The sequence below is a fragment of the Nuphar pumila genome, chromosome 11, assembly GCF_984573655.1.
Source record: "Nuphar pumila chromosome 11, dmNupPumi1.hap1.1, whole genome shotgun sequence".
Lineage (NCBI taxonomy): Eukaryota > Viridiplantae > Streptophyta > Magnoliopsida > Nymphaeales > Nymphaeaceae > Nuphar > Nuphar pumila.
In genome coordinates, this window is record NC_143259.1 from 24164036 (window position 1) to 24177684 (window position 13649).

General features: G+C 43.8%; 1 protein-coding gene across 1 annotated transcript; it reads left to right on the forward strand.

Annotated features, from left to right (window-relative positions):
• The first annotated feature begins 4287 nt into the window (after nt 1-4287).
• Nucleotides 4288-6677, forward strand: LOC149822196 (uncharacterized). The gene is made up of 4 exons (XM_089980228.1): nt 4288-4467; nt 5873-6019; nt 6086-6307; nt 6405-6677. Exons 1-4 carry the CDS (start codon nt 4288-4290, stop codon nt 6675-6677), a joined length of 822 nt encoding a protein of 273 aa, XP_089836354.1.
• Nucleotides 6678-13649: the final 6972 nt, after the last annotated feature.

The following is a 13649-nucleotide window of genomic DNA, read 5'->3' on the forward strand; positions in this document are numbered from 1 at the left end:
GAGTCAGATATAGAAAATTGATTTGATTCCAATAAATTTGAGAAATCAACTTGAATTTTGAGCAAAAATGACTCAATTTACTCAGAAAATGGGGCCAAGGGCGAAAAAGGAATATTTATAAAATTTTAAAAATTTTGGGGTGTTTACAGGGGGGTGGAGCCCTCTGCCACCTGTTGTTCTACAGGAGGCTTCGTTCCTCCTGTCCCCTTTTGATTGCTGGCAGGGCAGGAAGCTCCCCTTGCCATTTGTTGTGTCGACGAGAGGCTTCGTTCCTCCTGTCTGGGTGGTTCGGTACCGTTGCAGGTGTTGCCAGACCCATTTTCTGACTTTGGCTTTAACGCTAACATTTTTACGCTTGCAGGTTACACAATGGAGTGCGCTTGTATCCCGTAGCCTGAGACCGTTCGCACTTACGCCCGCAGGCGTCCGAGAACTTGCAAACCCCCAAGGTAGGGGAAAGTTGCGTAAAAAGACTTTGAATAAACAAGACTAAAACTAAAGAAAAGATAATCGAACACGAGGATGATTATATACGTATACATATAAATTATATATGTACATTCTTTAACTCAAAGACGCAGTTTTGCGATTCTTGTCCTATTTACCTTTCAGCACTTTACTTTCTGTTGCTACTGCGCTTTATGTGCCTAGGCTTTACTTTTTGTCTTTAACTCAAGGGCGCAGTTTCGCGATCCTTGTCTTGTTTACTTTTCAGCACTTTACTTTATGTCGCCGTCGCGCTTTATGCGCCTTGGCTGTTTACTTTTTAGCACTTTACTTTATGTCGCCCTGTGCTTTATGCGCCTTGGTTGTTTACTTTTTAGCACTTTACTTTCTGTCGCCCCACGCTTTATGCGGCTTGGCTGTTTACTTTTCAGCACTTTACTTTATATCGCCCCGGGCTTTATGCGCCTTGGCCTTGTTATTGACCTGCTTGTTTGTGCTCTTACTGCTTTATTTCTTGCCTGCTCCATGTAAATTGCGATTATGCTATTGTTCCTATTTCTCAGGTTTCTTTCGAGAATGCTAACAGGTTTGAGCTTATTTTGGGTGCCTCCTTGTGGCCCTTGGCTATCAGCGTAGTCACATTCGTTGGTGATGATATGGGATGCTACGATGAGTAGCACGAGGTAGATCAACCTCATGGTATGCGATAAGGCATAATTGTAGACATTTCATTAAATGATAATCATGCGCCTTCAGAGGCAAGATGCTCGAGTGGGTCGAATAGACCAGGGCATATAGAACAAGGCGATGATGAAGAAAAACCCCTCATCGTACTTGTTGAGGATGGTTCATCAAGGGAGATGATAGATGGTACAAAAACTCCAATGGACAGGCCGTTAATGGCGATTATGGGCAAAGGTTTGGCTTCTTCAGTCATCGAAGGTAGGGGAAATGGAGGCAACCATAAGTATCCTAGGTGGTAGTCACCTGACACTTCTGCAGAAGTTGGATGCATCCTTGGGCCATGTTTGACTTTAGGGACTTACTCTCTTGGTCACTAGTTGTCCCCTTAGGAGCGAACTCAGTGAGTCATTCAGAGTATAATAAAATACATAGCATAATGGACCCCCGAATTGATCTCGATGGTTTCTACGTTTCATACATTGTGCGTACCCACAATGGTCAGATAAAAATTAGAACAAAACATGACATGCTCATAGTATTATTAGATTGGCACGTTGGTGATATCCCAACAGTTCTTTGCTCTTGAGCTTGATTGCATGTTCTACATTGCTACTGGTTTATAGTTCAAAAGTATGCATGATTAGCCTTCTTGCAACTGCTTATAGTTAGATTTGTATCACTGTACGATTAGCCTGGTTATGCTCATGATGATATTTATGTTAGCTTTGCTACAATCTCGGCTAGTCACTTGGTTTTTGCCTGTTCCACCAGTCCATCTGCTTAGATATGAGCATGCTTTAGATTAGTTGTTGTTCTTCTTATTCTTTTTGCGCACCTACCAGTCTTCACAGGACTGGCCCCATTTTTATGGGTATAGGTGACAGGCAAGCTCTTCTTACAAACGGCGATGCAATGCTACATGATCAAAGCCTCACCTTTCTTGTCGGCATTCTGGCTACTTCGCTTCGGGTTTTTGTACTTTGTTATTAGGGGCGGATGACCCCACTGTTCTGTACAGACTAATTAAACCTTTTTATGGATAAAATCTTTTCTATGTTTTTATTCACTGCTTGGCTTAGTTAGGATATGGGTTTCTGTTGGGCTTTTTTGCTAACGTGCTCAGAAGAATCGACTTGTGCTTTTATTAAAAACCTTTGGTATCACTAAAAATCCTTGCTGCAAACTCTGTCTTTCGAAGGGAATTTCATTCAAATTTTCTTGTTTCAAGTCAAACTTTTGAGGCGTTACAATTTTCGGTATCAGAGCCAGAACGAGAAAGGTTGAGCTTCGACCATCAAGCATTCCATCGCATTGTAAGTAGACCTTTGTTATTATTTAATTTTGGACTTGATAAATTAAAGTATTGTTTTTGCTTTGATCAGTACTTTTGTCTAATGGATCCGTCAGCTGGTCCTAGTGGCTGTCACGCTAGAGGTGCACGTAGAATGTTTGCTCGTTCGGTAAGAGGCATGGGCCTCTTTGTAGAAAGGAGAGGACGTAGGGTGTCCTAGGAGGATTACTGGGCTAGCCGCCCACCCCACCGACCTTTACGGACGAGATGGGTAGTCCGCTACTATTAGACTTTCAGATACCGTTGGCAGCAACTTGGTTTTCAGTTTATGCACGGATGGGTGGATATATACCTACGCAAGTTCAAGTGAATCGGCAGGCTACGCCAGAAGCATCAGAGAGCGATGAACCTCTCGACGTCCCAGTTGAGTGTGTCTTCTGTGGTGATTTGGGACACTCCCTAGACTCTTGTCTCCTTAAAGAGGAGCACGATAAGGCTTTTGCGGCCCAGGATTCTGCTGAAGCTGCCATCCTAGACCTGAATATGCTAGATCTACCCTTGGTAGTCCTTGAGTAGTCATTACCCGCAATGATCCCGGAGGGTCTTGCACCCCCAATATATGTTGATTCTCTAATCAATATTTCAGATTCGACTACGAGCGGCTCAGGCTCACTCCACTACATGCCTTCAACGCCGATGTATGAAGTAGAGATGCCCTGCGATGAGCCACTCCCTTTCACCCCTCGTCGTAGGTTTAGGCACACTGGTAATAAGAGAGAGTACCTTCGACAATTCGACCATCCCTAGAAGGAGGTAGTGCTTGCATAATTTTTTTTAATTTTTGTAAGGGAGTCTGCAAACTCCAATGCAGATGAGTTCTTCTCTTTTTGCCTTGTACACCAACATCGTTGGGATTTTGTATATGTAATGACTTAAGGATTTATAAATCACTCTGTTTTTCTTATCAAGTTTTTGGTGCATTCTGACTTGTACCTTATATTTACTGTTAAGAATGGTGCAACAGCCAAACGAGGATTTGACTGAAGATGGGCTCGAGTGCAAGGGATTTATTATGGATTCCCTCAATGCATTGGCAGAGGCAATCCGGAGTCAGGGTGCTACGCAATGGGATCGAGCTTCTTCCTCTGAGCAGAGGGTCACTTTTAAAAAATTTCGAAAGTTGGACCCTTCGATTTTCTCCAGTGGAGTGGACCCAGACGCAACAGAGTATTGGGTCAGCGAGAATGAAAGAGTCTTCGAGGTCCTCTCAATCCCTAACGAGAAGAAGACTTTGTTTGGATCTTTTCGACTGAAGGACGAGGCACGTGTCTGGTGGGATACCAATCGAAAGATGTGATTCCTAGGCATGGTCGTGGTGCCTTGGGAGACCTTCAAGAAGGCGTTCCTCGACAATTATTTTTCCCCTCATATGAGAGAGAAAAAGAAGATTGATTTCTTGAAATTGTGCCAAGGCCACCTATCATTGAGCGAGTACGTGGCAAAATTTCAGTAGTTGGAGCGTCACTGCCCCAACCTCTTTGAAGATGAACGTGAGCGGGCAAGGAAGTTTATTAGGGGCCTAAAAGAAGGGCTCAAACCTAAGGTCCTTACGAGTATGCCTGCAACTTTCTTTGCGGCTGTTGAAACAACCACCTTTCTCAATGAGGACTGGGAGTGTACGAAGATCATCCATGCCAGTAGGCCACCTGCGGCAGGTGGCGATCAGAAGAAGGTTCAGCCTCGCATTCAGGCTAAGCAATTGCTTTTGCCCGTCAAGATCGAGGAAGGAAAGCAACTAGTTCTGCTTGTCAAGATCAAGGGAGCGAAGTAGTCAGGTCCTCCAGCTAAGAGGCAGTGAAACCCAGATGTGTTCCCCCAGGAGTCACCACGACAGCCCCCCAAAGGCGCTTGCAGAGGGTGTGGAGGATCGCATGTTGGTCAGTCCTGTCCCCGCGAGACAGGTGGTTGCTTATATTATGTCAAGATGGGCCACTATATTCGAGATTGTCACAAGAAGGCGTCAGACAACTTTAGGCAAGCCAATGGTGCATCCCAGCCTCCCCAACTGTAGCAAGAGGCACCGCATTTGACGCAACCGGAACAACCGCAAACTAACAGTGTGAAGAAACCACCTGGGCAAGTCTATGCTGCCATAGTCGAGCAGCTGACAAAGGGGGATCTCGTGCAAGGTACGATCATAGTTGCGGATCGCGCAACTTTTGTTCTTTTTTATTATGGTGCTACTCATACATTTATTTCTATAAGTTTTGTTGCACAATTACAATTATCGGTATCTCGATTAGACTGTGCCTTAGACGTATACAACCTGATTGGGAAGAACACGGTTTGCACCACCTACTTGCCAGAGTTGGACGTAATCGTGGCAGAGTGACACTTACCTGCTTGTGCCATTCTACTCGAGATGTCTGAGTTTGACGTTGTCCTAGGCATGGATTGGTTGCACAAATACCATGCCAATGTCTTCTGCTACGATGACAGGATTGTTTTGTCTCCTCCAGGTTTTCCCAAGGTGGAATTTCAGATTTCGCGATCGATGTGTGAGACCAAGATGATTTCAGCATTAAAGGCACAAAGTTTCTTACATAAGGGATGTACTGCCTTTCTAGTAAGTGTTATTCAATCAGTTGCGGCTCTGACTCCCCTTGGCGAGTTGGACGTAGTGCACAATTACCCAGATGTTTTCCCCCAAGAGTTGCCAGGTCTTCCTCTGCCCCACCCCGAGAGGTGGAGTTTTGTATTGATTTGTTGCCCAGTACGGCGCCCATCTCGAAGACCCCATATTGTATGGCGCCCACAGAACTCGAGGAACTCAAGAAGCAACTCTAGGAGCTTATCGTTCAGGGGTTTATTCGCCCTAGTGTGTCACCTTGGGGAGCCCCTGTCTTATTTGTTAAGAAGAATGATGGGTCTTTGAGGTTGTGCGTCGATTATCGGATGCTCAACCAGGTTATGATCAAGAATAGATATTTGTTACCACGTATTGAGGACCTATTCAATCAACTGCAGAAATCCAAGGTCTTCTCAAAGACCGATCTTAGATCTGGATATCATCAACTCCGGATCAAGGAGGGTGACATTTCGAAAATGGCTTTTTGAACTCGTTACGGGCATTATGAGATCACTATTATGCCTTTTGGACTCACGAACGCCCCAACGGCTTTTATGGACCTTATGAATAGGGTGTTCAGGCCTTTCTTGGACACTTTTATGATCGTGTTTATTGACGACATCCTGGTATAGTTGAAGAGTTGGGAGCAGCATCAGAAACATTTGAGCATTGTCTTAGAGACCTTGCGAAGGGAGCGGTTGTTTGCCAAGTTTTCAAAGTGATAGTTTTGGCTCAAAGAGGTGATGTTTCTGAGACACGTCATTTCGAAGGAAGGAGTATCCGTAGATCCTGCAAATGTTGAGGCTGTGTTGAATTGGTAGCAACCGAGTAATGTTCGCGACATTCAAAGTTTTCTTGGATTAGTCGGGTACTACCGAAGGTTTATCCAAGACTTCTCCAAGATTGCTCAGCCAATGACCAAGTTGTTGAAGAAGGAAACCAAGTTCGTTTGGGACGATAGTTGTGAGGTAAGTTTTCGGTCTTTGAAGGAGCGACTTACTACTGCTTCTATCCTGGCCTTGCCTTCTGGCCAGGAAGGATTCGTGATTTACAATGATGCCTCAGGTACGGGCCTCAGTGGTGTCCTTATGCAAAATGGTAGAGTGATAGTGTATGCTTCTCGTCAGCTCAAGCCGCACGAAAGGAATTATCCGGCACACGATTTAGAGTTCGCCGCCAGTCTTCGCGTTGAAGATATGTCAACATTACTTGTACGAAGTGCAGTTCGAGGCCTTTACGAACCACCAGAGTCTCAAGTACCTTTTCTCACAGAAGGAACTAAATATGCATCAGCAACGATGGCTCGAGTTTCTTAAAGACTATGATTTCTCTCTCTCCTACCACCCGGAAAAGGTGAACATTGTGGCAGATGCCCTCAGCCGCAAATCTTCTGGGGCCTTGGTCAGAGCATTGGCTGCTGTATGGCAGATGATCAAGGTCTTTGTCTCATGGAAACATTTTGTTTCCTCAGCAAGCTCATTATGTTTTTCAAATCTCATGGTCCAACCGGTTTTGTCCACCAGAATTATTGACGGACAGAGGGATGATCGACTCTACAAAGGGTTGAAGGCAAAAGTGACACAGGATGATACTCCTTTCTGTCTCAGAGAGGATGGCAGTATATGATACAAAGATCGTCTTTGGGTCCTTGATGATCCTGTCCTGAAGAATGAAATCTTGACCGAAACACACGGGTCTAGGTATACCATACATCCTGGGGGTACAAAGATGTTTAAAGATCTGCAACAGAATTACTGGTGGAGCGGCATGAAGCGTGAGGTAGCGGGGTTCATTTCAAGATGTTTGACTTGCCAGCATGTCAAGATCGAGCACCAACGACCAGGTGGAGTCATGCAGCAGATGGAGATCCCACTATGGAAGTGGGAAGACATTACCATGGATTTCGTTGTCAGATTGCCTAGGACAAGGAGAAAGCACGACGTGATTTGGGTGATTGTCGATCGACTCACCAAATCGACACATTTTTTGCCTTTTCGTCTAGGTCAGTCGGTGGACAGCCTAGGAGATTTGTATATCCGCGAGATCGTGTGATTGCACGGTGTGCCGGCCACTATCATTTCCGATCGTGATCCGAGGTTTACCTCAAAATTTTGGGGCCAACTTCAGCTAGCGTTGGGCACCAAGCTAAAGTTTAGCACTGCCTTCCATCCTCAGACTGATGGACAGTCGGAGCTCACTATACAGACCCTAGAAGACATGCTGCGAGCTTGTATGATAGATTGGAAGAGGGAATGTGATTCCCACATCAGTTTAGCAAAATTTGCGTACAACAATAGCTATCATGCTAGTATCGGCATGGCTCTTTACGAAGCCTTGTATGAAAGGCCGTATCGAGTGCCAGTATCCTAGGATGAGGTGGGTGAGCAGAGGCTTGATTCACCCATCGTGCTTTAGCACTACACACAACAGGTACATCAGATTCGGGAACGACAACGTATGACGCAGAGTCGGCAGAAGAGTTATGCCGACCGTCGTCATCATAAACTTTCTTTTGCTGTTGGAGATATGGTGTTTGTTAAAGTATCTCCGACGAAGAGTGTTTTTCGATTCAGAAAGAAGGGAAAGTTAAGTCCCAGATATGTTGGGCCTTTTGAGATTTTGGGATGGGTAGGTGAGGCAGCCTATTGTGTGGCGTTACCTCCTCAATACACACAAATTTACAATGTCATTCATGTATCCATATTAAGGAAGTACGTCCATGATCCAACCCACATTATTTGTTTTGACGACGTTGATATTCGCAATGACTTAACATTCAAAGAAAAGCCGATAGAGATTGTTGATCATCATAACCAAGTGACGAGATAAACGACGACACCTTTTGTAAAGGTTCGATGGCAACACCATGACATTAACAAATGCACTTGGGAATCTGAGGCTAATATCAGGGAGAAATACCCTGAATTGTATTCCAAACTTCAATTTTAATAAAATTTTGCGGACGAAATTCTTTTAAGGAGAGAAGGATGTAAAGTCCACTTTAAAAAAAAAATTTAGTCTGACACGTGCTAGGCATGTGTCAGACACGTGCCTCGATCGGTCTGCAATGTCAGATCCGAGCCAGACTCGGATCCGAGCCCAGCCCAAACCCAGCTTCTTGATTATTCGAGAAGCCTGTGCTTTTAAAAAGGCACAGGCGCCTCGGGCGAGGGGCAAAATCCCTCATCTGTTCTCTCTCCTCTCTGCTTCTCCCATCTTCTCTTGTCGCCTCTCATCCCCCGTGACCACCGCTGTCAGCGACCGAAGCTACCGGCGACCGAAGCCGTCAGCCATCTCACCCTCTGAGAGAGCGCCAACAACCGATGCCACCGACCACCTTCTTCCTTTATTGTGTGAGCGCCAGTGACCCACCGCCTCTGCCTTCCGTTTCGACGACCTCGACCGACGTCTCCGATGCCACCCCCTTTGGTTCCTTTGCGTCTACTGGTGACACCGGAGTCGTCGCCAGTAGCCTCCAGATAAACCTCCCCCATCCTTTCTCGTTTCGTCGTGTTGGCAGGGGGCTCCGCTCACCCTACCACTCGCAGTGTCAACAGAGGAACTTCGCTCCCTGTGTTTCCTCTTCCCTGGCTAGAAGAGGGGCGAAGCCCCCTGTCGATTCCCTTTGTCGACAGGGGGATTCCGCTCCCTTTGTTCACTTTTTTCTTGTCGGTAGGGGGGGGGGGGGCTGCCTATTCACCGTGTTGACACGGGGGCTACGTTTCCCTTGTCCCTTTTTGGGTTGCTGATAGGGGGGCGATGCCCCTGCCATCTGTTGTTCGATAGGGGCTCTGTTTTCCCTGTCTGTTCTTTGTTTGTCGGCAGGGGGGCGGAGCCCCCTACCATCTGTGGTGTTCGATAGGGGGCTTTGTTTCTCTGTCCCTTTTTGTTTGCCGGTAGGGGGGCGGAGTCCCCTGCCACCTGTTGTTCGACTGGGGATTCCAATCCCCCTGTTCGTTCCTTGTTTGTCGGCAGGGGCCATTGCCATCTACCATGTTGACAAAGGGACTCCGTTCCCCTTATCCCTTTTTGGTTGCCGGCAGGGGGGCGGAGCCCCTTGCCACTTGTTGTTCGATAGGGGGCTCTGTTCCCCCTGTTCATTCTTCGTTTGCCGACAGAGGGGGGGAGCCCCCTGCTGTTCGACAGGAGGCTCCGTTCCTCCTGCCCCCTTTTGATTGCTGGCAGGGCAAAGAACTCCCCTTGCCATCTGTTGTGTCAATTGGGGGCTTCATTCCTCCTGTCTGTGTGGTCTGGTACCGTTGCAAGTGCTGCCAGACATGTTTTTCGACTTTGGCTTTAACGCTAAACTTTTTACGCTTGCAGGTTGCACGATGGAGCGTGCTTGTGTCTCTTGGCTCAATACCGTTCGCACTTACGCCCGCAGGCGTCCGAGAACTTGCAAACCCCCAAGGTAGGGGAAAGTTAAGTAAAAAGACTTTGAATGAACAAGACTAAAACTAAAGAAAAGATAATCGAACACCAGGATGATTATATACGTATACATATAAATTATATATGTACATTCTTTAACTCAAAGACGCAGTTTTGCGATCCTTGTCCCGTTTACCTTTCAGCACTTTACTTTTTGTTGCTACTGCGCTTTATGTGCCTAGGCTTTACTTTTTGTCTTTAACTCAAGGGCGCGGTTTCGCGATCCTTGTCTTGTTTACTTTTTAGCACTTTACTTTCTGTCGTCGTCGCGCTTTATGCGCCTTGGCTGTTTACTTTTTAGCACTTTACTTTATGTCGCCCCGCACTTTATGCGCCTTGGTTGTTTACTTTTCAACACTTTACTTTATGTCGCCCCATACTTTATGCGCCTTGGTTGTTTACTTTTCAGCACTTTACTTTTTGTGGCCCCGCGCTTTATGCGCCTTGGCCTTGTTCTTGACCTGCTTGTTTGTGCTCTTACTGCTTTATTTCTTGCCTGCTCCATGTAAATTGCGATTATGCTATTGTTTCAATTTCTCAGGTTTCTTTCGAGAATGCTGACAGGTTTGAGCTTATTTTGGGTGCCTCCTTGTGGCCTTTGGCTATCAGCGTAGTCACATCCCTTGGTGATGATATGGGATGCTACGATGAGTAGCACAAGGTAGATCAACCTCATGGTATGCGATAAGGCATAATTGTAGACATTTCATTAAATGATAATCATGCACCTTCATAGGCAAGATGCTCGAGTGGGTCGAATAGACCAGGGCATATAGAACAAGGCGATGATGAAGAAAAACCTCTCATCGTACTTGTTGAGGATGGTTCATCAAGGGAGAGGATAGATGGTACAAAAACTCCAATGAACAGGTCGTTAATGGCTATTACGGGCAAAGGTCTGGCTTCTCTAGTCATCGGAGGTAGGGGAAATGGAGGCTACCATAAGTATCCTAGGTGGTAGTCATCCGACACTTCTGCAGAAGTTGGATGCATCCTTGGGTCCTGTTTGCCTTTAGGGACTTACTCTCTTGGTCACTAGTTGTCCCCTTAGGAGCGAACTCAATCAGTCATTCGGGGTATAATAAAATACATAGCATAATGGACCCCCGAATCGATCTTGATTGTTTCTACGTTTCATACATTGTGCGTACCCACAATGGTCAAATAAAAATTAGAACAAAACATGACATGCTCACAGTATTATTAGATTGGCACGTTGGTGATGTCCCAACAGTTATTTGCTCTTGAGCTTGATTGCATGTTCTACATTGCTACTGGTTTGTATTTGAGATAGTTCAAAAAGTATGCATGATTAGCCTTGTTGAAACTGCTTACAAGTAGATTTGTATCATTGTATGATTAGCCTGGTTATGCTCATGATGATATTTATGTTAACTTTGCTACAATCTTGGCTAGTCACTTGCTTTTTGCCTGTTGTCTATCCGCTTAGATATGAGCATGCTTTAGATTAGTTGTTGTTGTTCTTGTTCTTTTTGCGTACCTATCAGTTTTCACTAGACTAACCCCATTTTTATAGGTGTAGGTGACAGGTAGGCTCTCCTTACAGGCGGTGGTGCAATGGTACATGATCAAAGCCTTACCTTTCTTGTCGGCGTTCTAGCTACTTCGCTTCAGGTTTTTATACTTTTGTTGTTAGGGGCGGATGACCCCACTGTTCTGTACAGACTAAACCTTTTTATGGGTAAAATATTTTCTATCTTTTTATTCACTGCTTGGCTTAGTTAGGATATGGGTTTGTGTTGGGTCTTTTTGCTAACGTGCTCAGAAGAATCAACTTGTGCTTTTATTAAAAACCTTTGGTATCACTAAAAATCTTTGCTGCAAACTCTCACTTTCGAAGGGAATTTCATTCAAATTTTCTTGTTTCAAGTCAAACTTTTGGGGCGTTACATCACATGTCCCAAAAAACATGACTTGCTCTACCCAGAATTTGCACTTTGATAACATCAGATACAACTCATGTTGTCTAATTGTCTCGAGGATGATCTTCAAGTGTTCTATGTGATCTTTATCGCTCTCTAAATAGATCAATATGTCATCGATGAACACTATTATGAATAAATCCAGATATGGCTAAAATACCTGATTCATCATGTCCATAAATGATGCTAGAGCATTGGTTAGCTCAAAGGTCATCACCAAAAACTCATAATGCCCATACTGCATCCTAAAAGTTGTCTTCTGCATGTCTGAGTCCTTGATCCTCAATTGGTGATAACCTGATTGAAGATCTATCTTAGAGAAAACCTTTGCATCCCGAAGTTGATCGAATAAGTCATCGATCCATGGAAGCAAGTACTTGTTCTTGATCGTCACCTGGTTCAACATGCGATAGTCAATGTACAAGAGTATTGACCCATCCTTCTTCTTGACGAACAATACTGGAGCACCTTACTATGAAACACTCGGCCGAATAAATCCTTTGTCCATCAGTTCTTGCAACTACTTCTTCAGTTTCTCTAATTCTGTAGGGGCCTTGTGATAAGGTGCTCTAGATATTGAGGTCATTCCAGGCACCAACTCTATAACAAAATTAACCTCTCTTATAAGCGGTATGCTTGGCAAGTCATTTGGGAAGACATCTGTAAACTCATGAACCACATCCAAGTCCTTCATCAGTGTCATGCTGATCTGATATGATTTGAGAACTGAAAGGTCAAGATATTAATTTGAGTCATATCGATTTGATCGGTAAGGGTTTATGGGAGCTCTTATCGGGAAAGTCGAGTTTATGACTTCGATTATGTTTTGATATTTTCGTTAAATTTTTTGTAAATTCAGATTTTGAATCATATTTGATCTTAGATCAATATTTGTGATCAAGATAATAATAAGATTGATTGTATAAACATGTGTTGCAAGTGAGATTTATGGAATTGTTCAATTAAGGCAGTTTGATTATGTGATTTTTATGATAAATTGATTATGAGCATAACTGTAAATGCAAAGCATGTGAAAAATGAATATTAGCATGTTAATGTTGTTTCATATTAGCCATATATTTTTAGAATTCATGTTATGCTTTGATATGCGGTATTTGTAAATACATGCAAGAATTGTGAAATCCCAAAGGGTTTAATGGACACTTGGTGTGCTTGATGAAATTAAGATTTTAATGGTTTCATAAGAGAAAACAATGAGATGGAAGTGTATTAGCCTCAATGGTAGTTGGATGTGTTACCTATGGCCTAATTTAAAGATACCCTATGATTAGCCTTTTCGGGTATGCCTTATTTTGTCAAGGTATGCTTAACCGGTTACTTGGCAATGATCTACCTCAGAGAGGGTAGAAGGTATGAAACTCCCTGGATATGTTAGTTTGTTGCTTGCGGAGAGAATTACTTCACTGATTCTCCGACCAAGGAGGTTAGGAGGACCAAGATTGTCACTTTATCCTAGGTGGGCAGTTCTCAGGTACTTCTACAGAAGTGAGTAATCATGATCATCATTATGGTGCAAACGTCACTCCCTCGTGTAGAATTCTCTCAGAGCAACCATTTTCTCTCGTGGTGCATGAGCTCCATCCTTGAGAGTTACAACTCAGGAGGCTTCTCAGGCATAATAAAATACATAGCATAATAAACACCCGAGTTGTCAGTCTATTTCGGGTTGGTCTATGTCATACCCAAGTAGATCAGGTAATGAAGACGAAACATAAAATACTTGCTCACATTACTTTACTGCACTTTGCTTTACTTTACTTTATGTTACTGCAAATTATTCTCGTTTCCTGAAATATGATAAATTCATACTCATTGATATATATCTTGTTCTCATCTAGAGTTGATGTTAGCATGCTTAAGATTGTCATTTCATATTTGCTTATGAATTTTGAATTCATGAATAGCTTGTAGAAAATTTATATCTCCCTTGTTGATAGTTGATGCAAATTTTAAGATATTTATATCATGCAAGCTTTAGGTATTGTATTTTACATTAGCTGTACGAATTTTACTGAGACTTTTCAAAGTCTCATTCTTTCAAAATAACATGATTTTCAGGAGATATGTGATGCTAGAGCGAGTGTAGGAGGCTGGAGGGGGTTGTGCACATTGATATTTTTGATGATCCTAAGGGCTTCTTGTTTCATTTAAATTTTCAATATTTTCTAAGGTGCTAAAGGACTATTTAATTGGACATTCGATT

Excerpts from the sequence above, each read along its gene's own strand:
- LOC149822196 (XM_089980228.1), top strand. The coding sequence starts at position 4,288 with ATGTGTTCCCCCAGGAGTCACCACGACAGCCCCCCAAAGGCGCTTGCA. Across the intron at positions 4,468-5,872 it reads CAACTTTAGGCAAGCCAATG|CAACCGAGTAATGTTCGCGA; the intron begins GTGCATCCCAGC and ends TTGAATTGGTAG. Across the intron at positions 6,020-6,085 it reads TTTGGGACGATAGTTGTGAG|GAAGGATTCGTGATTTACAA; the intron begins GTAAGTTTTCGG and ends CCTTCTGGCCAG.